Source organism: Gopherus evgoodei, unplaced genomic scaffold (assembly GCF_007399415.2).
Source record: "Gopherus evgoodei ecotype Sinaloan lineage unplaced genomic scaffold, rGopEvg1_v1.p scaffold_39_arrow_ctg1, whole genome shotgun sequence".
Lineage (NCBI taxonomy): Eukaryota > Metazoa > Chordata > Testudines > Testudinidae > Gopherus > Gopherus evgoodei.
In genome coordinates, this window is record NW_022060060.1 from 1,041,206 (window position 1) to 1,062,454 (window position 21,249).

At 53.6% G+C, this 21,249-nt stretch overlaps 1 gene segment (V, D, J or C); it reads right to left on the bottom strand.

Moving 5' to 3' along the window:
• Window positions 1–1,956: 1,956 nt before the first annotated feature.
• Window positions 1,957–18,301, bottom strand: LOC115642224. The segment is given in 2 exon segments: window positions 1,957–2,438; window positions 18,256–18,301. Coding segments are annotated over 2 exon segments (528 nt in total).
• Window positions 18,302–21,249: the final 2,948 nt, after the last annotated feature.

Below are 21,249 nucleotides of genomic sequence, written 5' to 3' on the forward strand. Positions count from 1 at the left end.
TTAGGTAAGCGGCGCCAGGCCAGATCTTGAAACCCTCCTGAACCCCGCCCCCCAACTTCCTGCCCTAAGCCCCCTGCTGCACCCCACACCCCTCCTGCACCCCTGCCCTGAGGCCCCTCCCACAATCCGCACTCCTGCACCCCAACCTCCTTCCCTGAGCACCCTTATACACCCTACGCCCCTCCTCTGCCCCAATCTCTTGCCCTGAGTGCAATCCTGCACATCAAACCCCTTTCCACACTCCCTCCCACACTCCCTCCTGTAAGCAAGACACAAGAAGTAATTCATCCACTCTACTCAATGCTGATTAGGCCTCAGCTGGAATATTGTGTCCAGTTCTGAATGCCACATTTCAGGAAGGATGTGGACAAACTGGAGAAATTCCAGAGAAGAGCAACAAAAATTATTAAAGGTCTAGAAATATACAGGCTGGGCCAGTAGACGTGAGATCATCCTGGGAATCTGTTAGGGGGGGAGCTGAAGTGGCAGGGAGGGAAATCAGAGAATGGTAGGACTGGAAGGGACCACTGGAGGGCCTGTAGTCCAGTTCCCAGCACTCATGGCAGGGCTAAGTGTTACCTAGACCACTCCTCACAAGAGTTTGTTTCAGGCATCAGAGACCAACAAATACCTTCAGTGAACGGGGAGGCGGCTGGTCATGGAGAGAAGACACATCTTCAGGGCTGTGTTGTGATTACAGAGGCAAGGGGCCCTCCGATAGCACTGAAGAGTCCAGCTACTGCAGGTGGGTGTGTCACTGGCCCTTCTGTGTGACCCTGGGAAGTCATTTCCCCAGGCTGTGCCTCTCCCTCTCCTTCCCCTTTGTCTGTGCAGACTATGAGCTGTTCAGGGCAGGGTCAGAAAGCGGGTGTCCAGTGCAATGTCCCACTCTTGGCTAGGAAGTGTGGGCGCTAATGTCATGTTCACAATTACAGCAACTCCCATTTTCACGTTATTCACACGAGGATCAATAATACATTTACTCCTGTAGGGAAAGGTGCTGAAACCTACTCAGGGTCATGTGTCAATGTGCGACATTTCATCTCTCGAGCTGGTGAATCCGGCAGGGTGATGGCACATCCAGGTCCTCTCTAGGGTTCTCTGTTCTATTCTACTCGAGTCTAGTCTAGTCTCTGCACGTTCAGATACAGAGGTTACCACAGCATCTGGGCACCTCCCTGTGCATTGCTCACTCACCTTGCAGTTCCTATCACTGTGTGAAGTTTCGCACATTCCCATTTCCCTGTCCTGGCCCTGTCCGTGGTGACATCACCGGTTCTTCCAGCCAGGCTCAGGAGTGAACGCTGAGGTGTGAATGGCAGGTGAGTGGGAGGGAAGCAGCGGGGGATGAGAGCACACGGGGAGAGTCAGGGTTTGCTGGTGATTTCCTTGTTTAACCCTTAGTCCTGCAATGAGAAGTGACATTGTTGTCACTGCTGTTCTGCAATATCAGGGTATCGACTGCTTGTGTGCACTTAATGAAACCTTCACTCCTAGAGACTCTCTCTGTTTCTCTATTCCTGCCTGTATCCCTCTTAGAGGAAAATGAGAGTGTTAAATGCCCTGAATGTGTGTATAGAAACCGCTTCCCCTTTTGGTACAGGTCCTGCCATGCTCTGCGTCACTGTGTCCCTGGCGCAGTAATAGGTAGCGGTATCTGCAGCTGTTAGTGTGCAAAGCTTCTTCAGGGAGAACTGATTCTTAGAGGTGTCTGCAGAGATGGTGGTTCGGCGCTAGCTGCATATACATACCCCATACATTCGAAGCCTTTCCCAGGAGCCTGCTGGATCCAAGCCCAGTTAGCACCAGAAGAAATGGAGCAACCAGACACGGTGCAGGTCAGTGAGAGGAGCTCTACAGGCTTCACCACGCCGGGCCCAGACTGGACCAGCTGGATTTGGGACCGGGCACCTGCAAAGACAGGACACGTTACAGTTAAGTCCTGTCCTCTCTTCCTCAGAGTTTGATCATTTCCTCCGAATTTCTCCTCCTGAGTCTGGGAGGGAGGGAGGAAGATCGCAGTTCTTTCTGTTCAGATTGTCTCTCTGCGTTGGTCAGAATCCGGTTCCCCTTTTTGTACCAGTCCCTGCTTTGCTCTGTGTCACTGTGTGCGTGTGGCTGCCTGGCGCAGTAATAGGTGCCGGTGTCTGCAGCTGTCAGCGTGTGGAGCTGCAGGGAGAACTGGTTCTTGGCAGTGTCTTGTGTGATGGTCACTCGGCTCTGCCCAGAGCCAGGGTACTCGGTGTTCCACCGGCCGGATCTATACCATGTGCGTCCCATCCATTCCGGCCGCTTCCCCGCCGGCTGCCAGACCCAGTGCCAGGCCGCGCTGTCGCTAGAAACCGAGTCTCCGGAGATGGTACAAGTGAGTGTCAGGGACTCCCCGGGTTTCACCGCTCCCGGGCCCGTTTCCCGCAGCTGCACTTGGGAGAGGACACCTGGGAAGGAAACACAGAAATGAATCAGTGAGCCAGGCCCCTATCCCCTGGGAGCGGGAACATGTGAAAATAAAACACCCTGTGAGAGCTCCTGGGGGAGCAGGGAACCCAACTGCCACTGAATTCCATTGGCATCCAGGCACCTGATTCCCTTAGGCTCATCTTCTGCAGGCGCTGCAGCAAGGAACCCTCCTGATCCCCAATAGACACGTGCCTGAAGGAGCCTCCAGCATGAACAGGAAAATCAGCAGCAGGTTCATCTTAAGTGAAGGTACAAACTGTCCCCAGCAGCCAGGCCCGGGCAGTTGTGTGTCTCTGGATGGAGTCTGTGGCTCCTCCAATCAGGGGCTTGTATTTAAACAGGAACCCTGCAGGGCAGAGATTTGCATGTGAGTTTCCCAACGTCAATATAAGATGACAGGGTGTGAACTCTGTCTACAAATGGGGCTCTTTCCTTGAAACGTGTCCTACCCCCCACCCGAGACAGTGAGTTCAGCTCAGTGGGGGCCTATTTGAAACTTTCAAAACAGCCTAAGGTATCTGGAAGCCCAAACTCAATGTACACTGATTGGATTTTGTCGTTTTACACTCTTAACGGTCTTTGACATTCTCATCCATATAGCAGTACAGGACAGCACCTTCTTATGTGTCATGAGCGGTGCATTATGGGCAGCTATCCCACAGAGCACCTCTCCTCAGTCTGGCACCGTGGGTTGTGGGAAGGGGGTAGAGGGTGTGGGGCATTCTAGGTCCTGTCCGAATGCCCCTTGATGCATCGCTTCACATCCCAGCAATCCCTGTGTTTCTGTCCACATTGGGCACCATCTTCCAGTGGTTTCTGTGCAGTGCGATCTGTTTTCCATTTTGGTCTGTGGGAAATGGAGCCCAAACTGCTGAGGAATATGCTGACGAGTCTCGCCAGCGCATCACGTTTGGCAGTTGAGCTATTCCTTAAAATCCAAAGTGACAGTGAGGAGTCCGATGATGATAGCGAGTCGTGTAACACGTACAACATGAACTTGCTTGTGGCATTCATGGACATGCTTAGCACTATGGAACGCCGCTTTTGCATGCAGGAAACAAGCACTGAGTGGTGGGATCACATCAGCATGCAAGTCTGGGATGATGAGCAGTGGCTGCAAAACTTTTGGATGAGAAAAGCCACTTTCATAGGACTGTGTGAAGAGCTCATTCTGATCCAGCATTTCAAGGACATGCGATTGAGAGCTGCCTTGCTGGTGGAGAAGTGGGTAGCTATTGCAATCTGGAAGCTGGCAACTTCAGACAGCTACCGATTGGTCATGAACTGGTTTGGAGAGGGAAAGTCGACTGTTGGAATTGTGTTGATGCAGGTTTGCAGGGTGTGATGCAGTAGGGACTGTCTGTGTGGGGAGTGGGAGAGCAGGGGAGGACTTTAGGGGATGGACGATGCCAGAGCCTGTAACCTGAGCTAGGTAAGGGAGGGGAAAGGTCAACACCTTTGCCCGGGAAGGGGTCAAAGGAAGGGAGTGGCAGGAGGGAAGCAGTTTGAGTTTGGGCTTGGGGCTGTGTGGACGGAATTCAGGGTATCCTAGCTAGGATCCAAGCACCCTGAAAGCCCAGAGGGACTCGGTGGAGGGGTCCTGACTGTGCCTGCAAGCTCTGCTGTAACCTGTGTTCCCGGTGTCCAATAAACCTTCTGTTTTACTGGCTGGCTGAGAGTCACTGTGGGTCCCAGGAAGAGGGGTGCAGGGCCGGACTCCCCACACTCCGTGACAACTGGTGGCAGTGGCGGGATATATTGCACCCCATGGACGGCGCTTCCTGCAGTAAGTGACTGGGGAGCAGTAAAACGAAGGGGTGATTAACCCCTGGGAGTGTGTGCCCAGTCAGAAGGACTTTGCAGTAACAGGGTCCCCTGGGGGATTGCAGCGAGCGGTTCCAGGGGCGGAGGAGTCTGCAGCTCGACCCTGGCGGAGAGGTGGTGACCTCACGAAGGGCTGGTGCACTAGGGGTCCCCCTGGAAACCGTGGGGAGCGGCGAGCACCCCGGCCTGTGAGTGCCCAGCAGGAAGATGTATGCAAAGCGGCTTAAGTGCGACCTGCTGGAGCTGTGCAAGCAGAGGGGGCTGCGCCCGGGGAGACGCACCAAGGACGAGCTGATTACCCAGCTGGAGCAGGGAGACCGCATGAATGAACGGAGCCCTGTCTCTGAGGGAAGCAGCCGAGCAGATGCAGCGCAGGTACCAGTGTCTGTCCCCGCTGGGAGTGGTCAGCCGGCGGACGAGGGCTTCCCAAGACCCCCCCCTTCCCAGGCATAGGGGAAGGGCGGGGAGGAGCCCTGTGTATACCAAGGGCACCGTGACACCCCCGGCTAGCAGGGGAGCCTCACGGCGAAGCTCACTCCCCAGCAGGGGATCCTCCCGGCAACGCTCGGCATCCGTGCAGCGGATGCGGCTGGAATATGAAAGGGAGCTGAGACGGGAGGACCTCGAGTTAAACAGGCGAGAGCTGGAGGAGAAGGCGAAACAGCGTAAACATGAGCTGGAGCTGGCCCAGCTGAGGAGCAGTGAGGCCCCGGTTGTGGTGAGTGAGGGGGGACCCAAGCCTACAAAGAGCTTTGATAAGCACTTGCTGCCCCGGCGTAAGGAGGGGGAGGACATAGATATCTTCCTGACGGCCTTTGAGAATGCCTGCGAGCTGCACAGGGTTGACCCTGCAGACAGGATCGCAGTTCTCACCCCCTTACTGGACTCCACAGCCGTGGAGGTGTACAGCCGACTGAAAGGGGCGGAGGCAGTGGACTACGAACTGTTCAAACAGGCCCTGCTCCGCGAGTTTGGGCTGACTCCTGAGATGTACCGGAAAAAGTTCCGGAGCCAGCGTAAAACCCGTGAGGTCACATACCTACAACTGGTCAACCGGGCGCAGGGGTATGCCCGCAAGTGGACAGCTGGGGCCCAAACTAAAGAGGACCTGCTTGACCTATTCATACTGGAGCACCTGTATGAGCAGTGCCCGTCCGACCTGAGGCTGTGGTTGATGGACCAGAAGCCGGAGAACCCGCAGCATGCAGGCCAGCTGGCCGACCAATTTGTGGACAGTCGGGCAGGGGATGGCAGGGAGGAGTCTCGAAGGAGCAGGCCTGCCTCAACGCAGAGAGAGAGTCATCATGGGATCTCCCAAAGGGGGCCTATGGAGAACCCCCCCAAAAGGGGAACATCCAGCGGCAGGTCCCTCCGACCCACTCAAGGGGACCCACGAGACATGGGCTGCTATCACTGTGGCCCACGAGGTCACATACGGGCCCAGTGCCCCAAGCTCAGGGACAGACCAAGCAGACCCAACCCGCAGAGGGTGGACTGGGTAAAAACCCAATCGGAGGAGGGGCTACATTCCCAGGAAAGGGTGGTTGGCAACATACCACCTGTGGATGCTCCAGGTTCCGGGTTCTTGGTTTACCGGGTGGGCGCGGGGCTGCCCCTCCGGAAAGAGTGCATTGTTTCCCTGGAAGTGGATGGGAGGAAGGTCACTGGGTACTGGGACACGGGCGCAGAGGTGACGCTGGCCCGGCCCGAGGTGGTGACCTCAGATCGGATGGTGCCCGACACCTACCTGACCCTGATGGGTGTGGGCGGGACCCCATTCAAGGTACCCGTGGCAAGGGTACACCTGAAATGGGGGGCCAAGGAGGGCCCCAAGGATGTGGGGGTACACCAATATTTGCCCACTGACGTGTTAATGGGAGGGGACCTTGAGGACTGGCCTAGTAACACCCAGAGTGCCCTGGTCGTGACTCGTAGTCAGAGTCGGCAAATGGCACTGCTCCCCGACAACGAGGAAGGTACTCGACCCGAGGTGCAGGACCCTAACCCAGGGAGCGGGGAACGCCCAGGGGCACGGTGCAGAGAGGCTGTGGCCTCAGACCCAGCCCGCAAGAGAGAGCCGGTCCCCATTCCTGTCCCAGCTGCTGAGTTCCAGGCCGAGTTGCAGAAAGATCCCTCCTTGCGGAAGCACAGGGACCGGGCTGACCTTAGTGCGATACAGACCATGAGGAGAGGTTGCAAGGAGAGGTTCCTGTGGGAGAAGGGGTTCCTGTACCGAGAATGGGCTCCCCAGAGGAAGTAGAGTCATGGGGGATCAGGAGGCAGCTGGTGGTTCCCCAGAAGTTTCACCACAAGCTGCTGTACCTGGCCCATGACATCCCTCTCGCAGGGCACCAGGGAATCCGGCGCACCAGGCAGAGGCTGCTACAGAACTTTTACTGGCCTGGGGTCTTTACCCAGGTCCGACAGTACTGCCAATCCTGTGACCCCTGCCAGAGGGTGGGGAAGGCCCGGGACAAGGGGAAAGCGGCTTTGAGGCCTTTACCCATCATAGAAGAACCTTTCCTGAAGGTGGCCATGGATATAGTGGGACCCCTCAGCAAGACGACCCAGTCAGGGAAGAAATACATCCTGGTGGTGGTGGATTTTGCCACTCGCTCCCCCGAGGCGGTGGCCTTGTCCTCTATCGAAGCAGACACAGTGGCAGATGAGCTGCTGACAATTTTCAGCCGGGTGGGGTTCCCCAAGGAGGTCTTAACGGACCAGGGGTCCAACTTCATGTCGGCCCTGCTCCGGTCCTTATGGCAGAAATGTGGGGTCCAGCACAACTGGGCCTCAGCGTATCACCCCCAGTCCAACGGGCTGGTAGAAAGGTTCAACGGGACGCTGAAGATGATGCTAAAAACATTTATGAACCAGCATCCGCAAGATTGGGACAAGTACTTACCTCACCTGCTGTTTGCGTACAGGGAGGTACCCCAGGAATCTACCGGGTTTTCACCTTTCGAACTGTTGTATGGAAGGCGGGTGAGGGGGCCCCTAGACCTGATGAGGGACGAATGGGAGGGGAAGGCCGCTCCCGAGGGAGAGTCAGTGGTGGAGTATGTCCTGACCTTCCGGGAAAGACTGGCCGAGCTCATGGGCCTGGCCAGAGAGAATCTGGCCCTAGCCCAGAGGAGGCAGAAGGTCTGGTATGACCGCACAGCACGAGCCCGTGCCTTCGCCACCGGGGATCAGGTGATGGTTCTCATCCCCGTGAGGAGAAACAAACTCCAGGCCGCCTGGGAAGGGCCCTTCAAGGTTATCAAGCAACTGAATGAGGTAAACTATGTGGTGGAGCTGTCAAACCGGGCACATCACCGTCGGGTGTACCATGTGAACATGATGAAACCATACTATGACAGGGAGAATGTGGTGTTGGCCGTGTGTGGACATTGGGAGGGGCAGGGAGATGACCCCTTAGTGGATCTATTCCCTGGGACAAAAGCTGATTCCCCCCTGGAGGCGATTCCCCTCTCTGAGCAACTGACCCCGGGCCAGCACGCTGAGATCAGGGGGGTGCTGCATCTATACCGACAGCTGTTTTCCAACCAGCCTGGACGCACTAATTTGACTGTCCACCGGGTGGAGACCGGGTCACATGCCCCTATAAGATGCTCCCCTTTTCGGGTCACTGGTAAAACTGCCCAGGATCTTGAAAGAGAGGTCAGGGACATGCTGGCTTTGGGGGTGATCCAGCCGTCTTCCAGCCCTTGGGCCTCGCCAGTGGTGCTAGTCCCCAAGAAGGATGGGTCAATCCGGTTCTGTGTGGACTATCGAAAGCTCAATGCCATCACCGTATCTGATGCCTACCCTATGCCCAGGCCTGACGAGCTCCTAGACAAGCTGGGAGGTGCTCGGTACCTCACCACTATGGATCTTACCAAAGGCTACTGGCAAGTGCTGCTGGACGCAGATGCCAGGCTGAAATCGGCCTTTATCAGCCCTCTGGGGCTCTATGAGTTTCTGACCCTGCCCTTCGGCCTCAAGGGAGCGCCGGCCACCTTCCAGCGCCTGGTGGATCAGCTACTGAGGGGGATGGAGAGTTTTGCCGTGGCGTATATTGACGACATCTACGTCTTCAGCCAGACCTGGGAGGACCACATGTCCCAGGTTAAACAAGTCCTAGACCGACTCCGAAAGGCTGGGTTAACAGTAAAGGCTGAGAAGTGCAAGGTGGGGATGGCTGAAGTATCTTACCTGGGCCATCGGGTGGGGAGCGGCTGCCTGAAGCCGGAACCAGCCAAGGTGGAGGTGATCAGAGACTGGCCTGCTCCCCAAACCAAAAAGCAGGTCCAGGCCTTTATTGGGATGGCGGGGTACTATCGAAGGTTCGTGCCCCACTTTAGTGCCATAGCCAGCCCCATCACTGAACTGTGCAAAAAGGGGAAGCCAGACAATGTGATCTGGACTGAGCAGTGCCAGGAGGCTTTCCGGGCGCTGAAGGAGGCTCTGGTTAGTGGCCCAGTTCTGGCAAACCCAGATTTTGACAAACCCTTTATGGTGTTCACTGATGCCTCAGACACGGGACTGGGGACAGTGTTAATGCAGGAGGATGAAAAGGGGGAGAGACACCCCATCGCGTACCTGAGTAAGAAGCTGCTACCCCGGGAACAAAGCTACGCGGCCATCGAGAAGGAATGCCTGGCCATGGTGTGGGCCCTTAAGAAGCTAGAGCCATATCTCTTTGGGCGACACTTCACCGTGTACACCGACCACTCTCCCCTGACCTGGCTGCACCAGATGAAAGGAGCCAACGCCAAGCTCCTGAGGTGGAGCCTGCTCCTGCAGGACTATGACATGGACGTGGTCCATGTGAAGGGAAGTGCCAACCTGACAGCGGATGCGTTGTCTCGGAGAGGGGACCCTGAACTTCCCCAGGTCACTGGGCATAGTGACCCCACTCAGTTCAGTCTCGAAGGGGGGAGAGATGTGATGCAGTAGGGACTGTCTGTGTGGGGAGTGGGAGAGCAGGGGAGGACTTTAGGGGATGGACGATGCCAGAGCCTGTAACCTGAGCTAGGTAAGGGAGGGGAAAGGTCAACACCTTTACCCGGGAAAGGGACAAAAGAAGGGAGTGGCAGGAGGAAAGCAGTTGGAGTTTGGGCTTGGGGCTGGATGGGCGGAATTCAGGGTATCCTAGCTAGGATTCAAGCACCCTGAAAGCCCAGAAGGACTCGGTGGAGGGGTCCTGACTGTGCCTGCAAGCTCTGCTGTAACCTGTGTTCCTGTTGTCCAATAAACCTTCTGTTTTACTGGCTGGCTAAGAGTCACCGTGGGTCCCAGGAAGAGGGGTGCAGGGCCGGACTCCCCCACACTCCGTGACACAGGGCTATTAAACGCATCCTGCCAAGGAGCGGGGGGAGGGCTAGCTCAGTGGTTTGAGCATTGGCCTGCTAAACCCAGGGTTAGTGAGTTCAATCCTTGAGGGGTCTATCTGGGGATTTAGTTGGGGATTGGTCCTGCTTTGAGTAGGGGATTGGACTAGATGATCTTCTGAGGTCCCTTCCAACCCCAATAATCTGTGAAGAAGAACCATGACTCTGGGAAACATGCAGGACATTGTGGGTGGCTTTGCACAAATGGGTTTCCCTAACTGTGGAGGGGCAATAGATGGGACACATATTCCTATTCTGGCACCACCCAACCTAGCATCTGAGTACATTAATCAGAAGGGGTATTTCTCTATGGTTCTCCAGGTGCTTGAGGATCACCATGGGCATTTCATTGACACTAATGCAGGCTGGCCTGGAAAGATGCATGATGCATGCATCTTTCAGAACAGTGGCCTAGTTCAGATAGCTGCAGACCAGGACTTTTTTCCCAGAGTGGAAGATCATAGTAGGGGACGTCAAAATGCCCATTCTGATCCTTGGAGACCCTGCTTACCCATTAATGCTTGGCTCATGAAACCCTGGACAGGGAGCCTTGACAGCAGCAAGGAAGGGTTCAACTATAGGCTGAGCCAGTGCTGAATGACTGTGGAGCGTGCTTTTGGCCGTTTAAAGGGTCACCGGTGATCTCTGTATGGGAAGCTGGACTTGGGTGAAAACAGCATTCCCACAGTTATATCCGCGTGCTGTACCCTCCATAATATTTGTGAAGGAAAGGGGAAAGATTCAGTCAGGCATGGATCTCCGAAGTTCAATGCCTGGAGGCTGATTTTGCACAGCCAGAGAGTAGGGCTACTAGAGAGGCCCAGCACACGGCTGCAAGGATTAGGGAAGCCTTGAGGGAGCAATTTGAGGCTGAAAACCAACAGTAATGTTTGGTCCCCTGCACGGGAGTGAAGTAGAGTGGTTACAATGTTAGTAGGAATCCGTGTTTGCTAAGCTGCTTTGCAGTGTCTGTTTCTTTCCTGGGCTAAGGTATCTTTTACTTCATGCAAAATAAAGAATGTTTTCAAAGCCAAAAAAATCCATTATTGAAAGAAAATTCATTTATTGAAAGAAACACAACTGTTTGGGAATCAGAAAGGGCAAGGGGGTGGGATGGGGAATGGTACAATGAGAGATTTGAGTATGTCCTGTCTGGAGTGCTGTGCAATGACTGCTGCACTTCAGGATGACTATACTGCATGGTGATGGGAGTTGAGTGCAGAGGGTAAGGGTTGTAGTTCTCCGGAGTGGGTGGTGAAGCTACAGGTGTTGGAGGCAGCTGGTGGTGGTAGGAACCTGGATGTTGAGGAAAGTGGGTTGGAGGTGACATGGTGGCAAAAGAGAAAGAGTTTTGGGACAAGGGCTGTGGGGAGGATGCGGGGGGGGGGGTAATGCTCCACCTGCGTGGCTATGAGCACCTGGATAGAGTCTGCTTGGCCCTCCAGGATGCTTATCAACTGCTCTGTGCTTTGCTTCTGGTGCATTGCATTTTGCTTGTGGATTCTGCTTTCGCTCTCCCTCCACTCCCATGCTTTTTGATTCTCTGTAAGAGACTGGTGCATCACTTCGTGCAGCATCTCATCTGTGCTTTTTCGTGGTCTCTTCTGGAGTTTTTGCAGTCTCTCAGTCGGTGATAACATGGACAGGCGAGATCTCAAGGTTGCATCTTTAAAGGCAAAATGCAACACTTAACAGAGGCAGCATTGTTTATACCAGACAGAGTAATGTTCCCCCGCACTTAAGGAGGGCACACACACAATCTACATAATAGCATAATTTTCCCATCCAAAAGAGAGCGCACATAACCCATGGGCCCTCGAAATTGTGAGTAAGGGGGACTGATTGTTTCAGGGCTGTATTGTCCTCTGGGTTTCTGTGCCTTGGGGAGAGCCAATAACTGCAGGGGGCACCTACACTGAATGCTGTGCCAACATTTTCCACAAGAGCTTATCCTGCAAGATATCTCGCTGCTGAGGGTGACCTGGGAAGCAATAAAGGGTCTTCTACAGCAATGCAACTTCTGCCCTGGCCCCTATGCTGCTTGCCAGTGTGCAGCAATTGTCCCCCCACCCCTCGTGGCACATTGGCGCAGACACATTAGCCTGACTGGGACAAGGACCACGGTGGCTCTTCCAGTAAACCTGCGCAAGCGCATTGCCCACATTCTGGATGAGACTTTTGAAGAGATTACCGAGGCCGATTACCGCGACATGATAGACCACAACAATGTGTTATTCTGCATCTAAGTATGCATGCATGCAGCCCTAAGCTTCCTTTCCCGAAAAATGTCCTTCCTGAAAATAAAAGCCGCTTACCGAGAGCCTGGTCCTCTGTTTGTCCTCCACCAAGTACTGGCTGCTGCGACTGGCTACCTTCCTCCTGGCTTGAGATGAGCTCCTGGCTGCATGTCACCAGGAATTCCAGGGTGTCTCTCCCTGCCCCAGTACCCTCACTTCCGCTTTCCTCCTTCTCCTCCCCTTGCTCTGAAGTGTCCACGGTGGTGCTCGGAGTGGAGGTGGGGTCACCCTCAAGTATCGCATCCAGCTCCTTGTAGAAACAGCAGGTCATGGGGGCAGCACCAGTGAGGCGGTTTGCCTCATGGGCTGTATGGTAGGCACTCTGCAGCTCCTTCACTTTAATACTGCACTGCAGTGCATCCCGGTCATGGCCCTTTTCCATCGCGGCCCTTGATATCTGCCTGAAGGTGTCATAATTCCTGGGGCTGGAGCGCAAGTGGGACTGGACAGCTTCCTCCCCTCAAACACTGATGAGGTCAAGCAACTCGTCATTGCTCCATGCTGGGCCTCATTTGGCACGTGGAGGCATGGTCACCTGGAAAGATTCACTGAGAGCACTCCACACCTGGCTGAGCAAACAGGAAAGAGATTTTCAAAATTCCAGGGGAATTTAAAGGGCCGGTCCGATGGTTAGTCATCTGAGGCCAGGGCAGTAGAGTTCAAACTGATGAGCAGAGTGGCTAGAACAGGCATTGTGGGATACTGTCAAATACTTCTGGAGGCCAATCATTGCGCATTGGGCTGCCACACTGGCACCACAGCACAGCAGCAGCAGTGCAGTACTCTATTCCTCTTGGTGAGGTGGAGTACAAGCAGCGCTGTAACCTGGGAGATACAGAGCTGTATCTGCCTTGCCAGTGTGGATGGGGAGAGAGTTATAGTGCTGGTGGTGGCTTTATTGTGCTGTAACTCTCAAGTGTAACCAAGTCCTCAGGAATGAAGGACTATTTGGGGAAGAGAAATTATAACTCTTATCTTGTGGTTTTGCTTGGGAAAAGAGACCAGGAGAGTTAAGAACCAAAATGTTATCGTAATTCAATAGGATTGGGTGTTCCACTCCCTTACACCACCTCTGCCATCCTATCCTGTGTTTATTATATTGCCAGCAAAAGCATTATATGTGCTGTACACAGGGACAGCTCTAGATATTTTGCTGCCCCAAGCATGGTAGGCAGGCTGCCTTCAGCGTCTTGCCTGCAGGAGGTCCCTGGTCCCGCGAATTCGGCGGTACACCTGCAGGAGGTCCACCAAAGCCGCGGGACCAGCGGACCCTCTACAGGCAAGCCGCTGAAGGCAACCTGCCTGCAGCCCTCGCGGTGACCGGCAGAGCGCTCCTCATGGCTTGCTGCCCCAAGCACATGCTTGGCGCACTGGTGCCTGGAGCCGCCCCTGGCTGTACAATCCCGGATACATTTCTAGTTACTAAGGGCTTTATTCAAATCAGTTAAATTAATTGGGAGTCTTTCAGTTCTCTGGATCACATGATTTTGTGAAATTATCTCTGCTGCCTTCAGAAGACAGTAACTGTCTGAGAATAGCCCTTCTCTCCTTCCGTTTGATATCATATCCTATGTGTTCTCTACCAGGACCCCTTTGAAGAAATGACACAGGCTCGCATTCTAGATAATCAGCAAAGAGTCCTGTGGCACCTTACAGACTAACAGACATTTTGGAGCATGAGCTTTCGTGGGCGAATACCCACTTCGTCAGATGCATGTACTGGAAATTTCCAGGGGCAGGTATATATATGCAGGGAAGCTAGAGATAATGAGGTAGTTCAATCAGGGAGGATGAGGCCCTGTTCTAGCAGTTGAGGTGTGAAAACCAAGGGAGGAGAAACTGGTTCTGTAATTGGCAAGCCATTCACAGTCTTTGTTTAATCCTGAGCTGATGGTGTCAAATTTGCAGATGAACTGAAGCTCAGCAGTTTCTCTTTGAAGTCTGGTCCTGAAGTTTTTTTGCTGCAGGATGGCAACCTTAAGGTCTGCTATAGTGTGGCTAGGGAGGTTGAAGTGCTCTCCTACAGGTTTTTGTATATTGCCATTCCTAATATCTGATTTGTGTCCGTTTATCCTTTTCCGTAGTGACTGTCCAGTTTGGCCGATGTACATAGCAGAGGGGCATTGCTGGCATATGATTGCGTATATTACATTGGTGGACGTGCAGGTGAATGAACCGGTGATGGTGTGGCTGATCTGGTTAGGTCCTGTGATGGTGTCGCTGGTGTAGATATGTGGGCAGAGTTGGCATCGAGGTTTGTTGCATGGATTGGTTCCTGATCTAGAGTTACCATGGTGCGGTGTGCAGTTACTGGTGAGAATATGTTTCCGGTTGGCAGGTTGCCTGTGGGCAAGGACTGGCCTGACACCCAAAGCCTGTGAAAGTGTGGGATCATTGTCCAGGATGGGTTGTAGGTCCCTGATGATGCGTTGGAGAGGTTTTAGCTGGGGACTGTATGTGATGGCCAGTGGAGTCCTGCTGGTTTCTTTCTTGGGTTTGTCTTGCAGTAGGAGGCTTCTGGGTACACGTCTGGCTCTGTTGATCTGTTTCCTTATTTCCTCGTGCGGGTATTGTAGTTTGGAGAATGCTTGGTGGAGATTTTGTAGGTGTTGGTCTCTGTCTGAGGGGTTAGAGCAGATGCGGTTGTACCTCAGTGCTTGGCTGTAGACAATGGATCGTGTGATGTGTCCGGGATGGAAGCTGGAGGCATGAAGGTAGGCATAGCGGTCAGTAGGTTTTCGGTATAGGGTGGTGCTAATGTGACCATCACTTATTTGCACCGTGGTGTCTAGGAAGTGGACCTCCCGTGTAGATTGGTCCAGGCTGAGGTTGATGGTGGGGTGGAAGCTATTGAAATCGTGGTGGAATTTTTCCAGAGACTCTTTTCCATGGGTCCAGGACCCCCTTGTCCTAATCGCCCCCCCCCCACACACACACTTCCCTTTTGATCTGTAGGATATTTCCTGACCCTAGACATGTGAGGCATTTGCTACAGGAGCAGGTCACTGGAAGGAAGGTGCTGATGGGAAAGCAGGGACTGGCGGGACAGGCAGGGCCGGTGCAAGGAAGTTTCGTGCCCTAAGTGAAACTTCCACCTTGCACCCTCCCCCAGCTAACCCCCCCCATGGCAGCTAACTCAGCCCCCCACCCGGGGAGTCCCCCCCCGTAGCAGCTCCCCCCCCCCACCGCGACAGCTAACCCCTCTACCCCTGGCCCCCCACATCAACTAATCCTGCCTGGGGAGACTTCCCCCTACCCTTCCCCCTCCCCAGGCAGCTAGCCCTCCTGGAGAGACCTCCTGCGGAAACTAAGCCTGCCTGAGTAGCCCTTGGCTGCGCCTCCCCCACCGAGCACTGAGCCGGCGCTGCTCTAATTCTCCTCCCTGCCCAGGCTTGCGGCGCTGATTGGAGGAGACTTAGAGCTGGGCTGTGTGCTCAGCGGAGGAGGCAGAGTGGAGGTGAGCTGGGGCACAGAGCAGTGCTCCTGTGTGCCCCACCCCCAGTTACTGCTGTCAGCCCTCCGCGTGCACCCCCCCACCCAGCCACCTCCACCTTCTCGCTGGAGGGGGCTTTTAGGTACCCCCAACCACTAGGCACCCTAGGCAGCCGCCTAGTTTGCCTGAATGGTTGCACCAGCCCTGGGGACAGGGGACATTCCTTCCAATTGAGGTGAAAGGGAAAGACACCAGAAGCCTTTTACCGAAAGGAGAGAGAAGCGGGGAAAGAAATGCTGGTGGTTTTTAGACTTTTAGGAGTGAAACACTCTGATCTCGCTTCCAGTCTGGGTGGGAAGTGAAGTTAGAGGAGCACGTGCTGAAAGAAGAGCAAATGCAAAAGAGATTTTCCTTTAATAAGACAAGTTGCCCCCAATAAACCAAGTGAGGAATACAAGCCCCATCTTTCTTTTGAATCCAAGAGATGCCCTTGCAATGAGGTTACAGAGCCATCAGTAGCCGTTGCTGAGCAGAGTGGAAAACAATGCAAGTCAGGTGATGCTGCAAATGTGTGTAAAAGCAAAAAAAAAAAAAAAAAAAATGGGGATCGGCCTGGTGTTTTTGTTTGGTTTTCTGCTTGGGGCAGCAAAAAGAACTAGAGCCGGCCCTGGTTACTGCCTCCTCTCCCCTCTTTAGGAGCCTCAGCGTGCGGGTCCGGGAGCTGCCTGGCCCCTGCACAGCGCTGCAGCGGCCTGGCTCTGGCACAGGGTTTCTCAAACAGGGGTGACCGCTTGTGTAGGGATAGCCCCTGGCCTGCCCCGTCCCCAGGTCCGGCAAATCGCAGCTCCCCCTGGCAGTGGATCGCTGCTCTGGGCCCATGGGAGCCAAGACCTTTGCATGGGGCAGATAAACAAAGCAGCCGGACAGCCAGGGGATTTTCCTACACAAGCGGGACCCCAGTTTGAGAAACCCTGGTCTACACATGGGGATCTCTCCCTGGGACATGCGTCCTCCTGAGACAGAGAGTTCAGGTCAGCAATGGTGTGCGTATTAAATTTTCGAAACTGCTTAGGGCAATTGTATGCCGAAATTCATTTTTTAATAATTAAGGTTTGGTCATTTAACATTCTGAAAGTGTTTGAAATTCTCAGCCAATTGCAAGCACAGGACAGCGCCTTCTTAGGAATGAAGGAATGTGTTAAGAAGAGAAATGAGAACTCTCCTATTGTGGTTTTGGTTGGTAAAAGAGCCGAATGGGAGTTAGGAACCCAAATATCGCAATCGTGCAGGATTGGGCGTTTTAACCTTCTCTGCCATCCTATCCTGTGTTCGGTAGAGATTTATTGTCTTTCCAGCACAATCACCATATACACTGCAGAGTCCTAGATACGTGTCTAGTTACTAAGGGCTTTATTCAAGTCAGCGGAGTGAAATGCGAGTCTTTCGGCTGATATGAATGTGTGTGAATCACATGAGTTAGTGACGTTCTATCTGCTGCCTTCATTAGCTCGTAATTGTCTAAGAATATCCCTGCTCCCCTTCTTTTCAGTATCATACCCACTGTATTCTCTACCAGGAGCCCTTGGAAGAAATGCCGCAGGCTCATATTCTGGACATTGTCCGCCCGGTGGACGTTTCTATGTGGCAATTCTTTGCAAAAGGGGATTTTATGGCGCTTACATTAGATTTCTGATCCTTGGGGCCAGCTGAGTTATTGTTAATTATTGTACCCTGCTGTCATTCTGAGCCACTCAGAGACCCCTGTCCCACTTCGTCCCTTTCCTTGTGCAATTTCCTGTTCTTTGTTTCCTTGGTGTTAGTACAGCATCTGATCTGAACACCATCTGTTATTATTTTGTTACTATTATTATTAGCATCAACGTCACCATCCTCCTCAGCAGCTCGATTCAAATAGGTGCTCCCGAAAACTTTCCAGGTCAACTTCATTTTTCCATTTAGTCCCCTGCTATCTCTTTCCCTATTTCTCTTTCCCATCCGCTGGGGAAGGACTGGATTTGTTTGTGTGTTTCCCCGAAAAGCCCTTGGAAGAGCCAGAATATTTCATTTTGCTGGATAAGGGCTGCTAGCACTTTTGTAAATGTTGATGCTTGTCCCTGGGCTCATGATCCTCCTGTTGGTGGCATCACGTTGGTGCAAATATACATAAGAAGTTTGCTCAGATTCCTTACCCGCCTCCCCTTTGCATGGAGTGTTAGGCAAGGGGGAGAGGAGAATCTCAGCTCTTACAGTTCAAACTGTGAAAATTAAGTGGACAGAATCCGCTTCCCCTTTTTGTGCCAGCCCCTGCTGTGCTCTGTGTGTCTGGCGCAGTAATAGATGCCGGTGTCTGCGGCTGTCAGGGAGCGGAGCTGCAGGGAGAACTGGTTCTTGGAAGTGTCTTGTGTGATGGTTGTTCGACTCTGCAGAGCGCTGGCGTAGTTCGTGTGCCACTGACTCGGTCTGTAGTAAATGTGTCCCACCCATTCCAGTCCTTTCCCCGCGGGCTGCCGGATCCAGTTCCAGGTGGTGCTGGTGCTAGAAACCGAGTCTCTGGAGATGGTACAAGTGAGTGTCAGGGACTCCCCGGGTTTTACCGCTCCCGGGCCCGTTTCCCGCAGCTGCACTTGGGAGAGGACACCTGGGAAGGAAACACAGAAATGAATCAGTGAGCCAGGCCCCTACCCTCTGGGAGCGGGGAACATGTGAAAATAAAACACCCCGAGACCGAACCTAAGGGAGTGAGGCACCGAACTGCCACTAAATTTCATTGGGATTCGTGCACCTAATGCCCTTAGGCTCATTTGAACAGAGCCTATTCTGCAGTCACTGCATCAAGGAACCCTCCTGACCCCCAATAGCCACGTACCTAAAGGGGCCACCAGCATGAACAGGAAAATCCGTAGCAGGTTCATCTTAAGTGAAGGTGCAAATTGTCCCCAGCAGCCAGGCCCAGGCAGTTCTATGTCTGGAGGGAGTCTGAGGCTCCTCCAATCAGGGGTTTGTATTTAAAAGGAACCCTCCGGGGCAGGGATTTGCATGCGAGTTTCACAAGGTGACTATAAGCGATGACAGGGTGTGAGCCCTGTCAACACATGAGGATCTCTGCCTGGGATGCGTGTGCCCCTAAGACAGTGAGTTCAGCTCAGAAAATTGTGAAGCCTCCTAAGGTGTATGGACGCCCCAACTCAATGTAAATAAATAGCATTTGGTCGTTTAACACTCTTAAAGGTGTTTGAGGTTCTCAGAAAAGATGGGAGCCCTCAACTCTCTGTTCCCCTCTCCTCTCCAGACCCCCTTCGGTGTTTCTGATATTGTTTTTGCAAAGGATGGATTTCATGTTTTCACCGCCGGCTCAGTGTTCTGTTCTTGCACGCCATGGCTAGGATGCATCAGCACGAGAGCAGATGTACCGAAAGGGAAATGAGGACCTCAAACTAGCAGCCTCTGACTCAAAGGGCCTGACACCTCCCCTATGGGGCTGCTGCTTCTCTCTGTACGATCCCAGTAAATCCTACCAGACTTTCTCCCTGTATCCTTACTAGCCCTCTGCCCTCAGCGTCAACACTTAGTAGTTTCTTGTAATTAAGGGCTGACCGTTCAAGTCCTTCATCTCCGAGATCACTCTAATAAATTGCTGGAACTATATTGTGAGCTGGATCTTTAGCTCCGCCCTTGGATAGCAGCAGAAATTTTGGCCTGTGATTCTTAAATGTGAGATGGGTCCCTTAATCTATGAGGCCGCTTTGAAAATCCCAACCCTGCCCCATATTTCCAGTACCAGATGAGCGGGGTTTCTTCAGAAACTGAGCGGTCTCTGCAGCACAGGCCCATCGGGACTTGCCACAGAAATGGGTGACAAAGCCCGTGAATTATAGGGTTACAAACTGAGGGCAGGCTCTTATTCACCCCTGGGGTTGGAGGGAAAAGTTCTCAGGGGATTGGCTGGTAACTGCACAGACACAGAGGGAGGCAGATTGGCTCTCCGGGTGCAGGCTGGGCAGAGAGAGGGACAGATGTAAACAGTGAGTGGCCGTGGTCCTGTATGCCGAACTGCTTCGTTATAGGAGACACAAATTCTGTTGTGATTTATTATTTATCTTAGGAATCAAGGACAGAAAGGCAGAGGGTGTGTGCTGGGCCACCATCCTCAGTGCAGTGGGATCTTGTGTGTATTTCGGATAAAATAAAACAGTAATAGTAATTAATAATAATTAATACAAGAAGTTTCCCTGAAATAACACAATTCCAGAGACTCGACTTCAGGGTCTGTTTGTATTCGCGTGACTTGCTGATGGAAGATGCTCAGATCCTGGCGGAGTTTTGCTTATTTGTTTTAGGTAAGAGAAATGAACAAATGGGTTAACCATATGGAAATATAAATATTCATGAGATAGGGTGATTCTCAGCTCTGCAGCTCTGGCCCATGAGCAGCAGGACTGCGAGTGGGGAGGGGCCGGCTCACGGGGTCCCATGGGGCTGGGACACCCGCTGGCGCTGGCAGAGAGGTGGGACTGAATCCCCTTCCCAGCAGTGACTGGCTGCACTAAACTGTGCAGTGACTAGAGGGGAAATATTCCCCCGCAGTTTAGCCATATTGAGAAAGGGCCAAGCACTTACTTGGCCCTAAGTTCCTCTGTGAGGAAATACAGTTACTGCAGGGAGCTGTTAATTCCTCTCAGGGATGCGAAAGTGCCAGGAGGACCCCAGCACCCTGTGGCCGGCGCTGCACAGACAAAGGACGAGACAGTCTGACTCCTGCACCTGGAGCCCTAGGGCGAGTCACTCAGATCAGCGGCAGCAGGAGCGTGTGTCTCTTAAGGCCATGGCTACACTCACACTTTACAGTGCTGCAACTTTCGCTCTCAGGGGTGTGAAAAAACACCCTCCTGAGCGCTGCAAGATACAGTGCTGTAAAGTGTCAGTGTAATCAGGGCGGCAGCGCTGGGAGCGGGGATCCCAGGGCTTCACGCTACACCCCTAAAGGATGTGGTTTATATGCAGCGCTAGGAGAGCTCTCTCCCAGCGCTGCCGCTCTGACTACACTCACCATGGCTACACTAGAGAGTTGCAGCGCTGGTGAGGGGGTTACAGCACTGCAACTTAGGATGTGGCCATACTTGCAAAGCACGGCCAGCGCTGCAACTCCCTGGTTGCAGCGCTGGCTGTACACCCGGTTGAGCCTCGGGTGTAGCGATTCCAGCACTGGTGATCCAGCGCTGGTCAGCAAGTGTGGACCCCACCAGCGCTTTTATTGACCTCCAGGGTATAAGGAGGCATCCCAGAATTCCTGTCCACAACAAAATGGAAGAAAGGGAGAGCTCGGAGTTCAGCCAAACTGCTTATTTAAAAAACAAACACAGCTCCTGTTTGCTGAGCGAGCGGAGGCAGGCAGGGGAATTACTTTGGAATGTTACAACCTGTTTTCATTCCCAGGTGCCCGGTCCCAGGCGCTGGTGGAGTCCGGAGGGGATGTGAACAAGCCTGGAGACTCTCTCTGCCTCTCCTGCAAAGCCTCCAGGTTCACCTTCAGCAGCTACGATATGAACTGGGTCCGCTAGACAGGGCTGATTTTAGCAAGTGGGGGCCCCTTTCCTGGGGCTTGTGCTCACCGGGCCGCGCCGAGTCTTCAGTGGCACTTTGGATTGCCACTCCGGCCAGGATAGCGGGGCCACGGGACTCACTGCTCTCCTGCTGGGGGAGCGGACCCCGGGACGAGATGCACTCTGGCCGGGGGGAGAGGGGTCGTGGGACTTGCAGTTCTGGGGTTGTGGGATCGGGGCCGCGGGACTCGCTGCACTCCTGTGGGGTAGCGGGGCGGCGGGACTTGCCCTAGTCTGGCTGGGCTCGGGGCCCGCTTAGG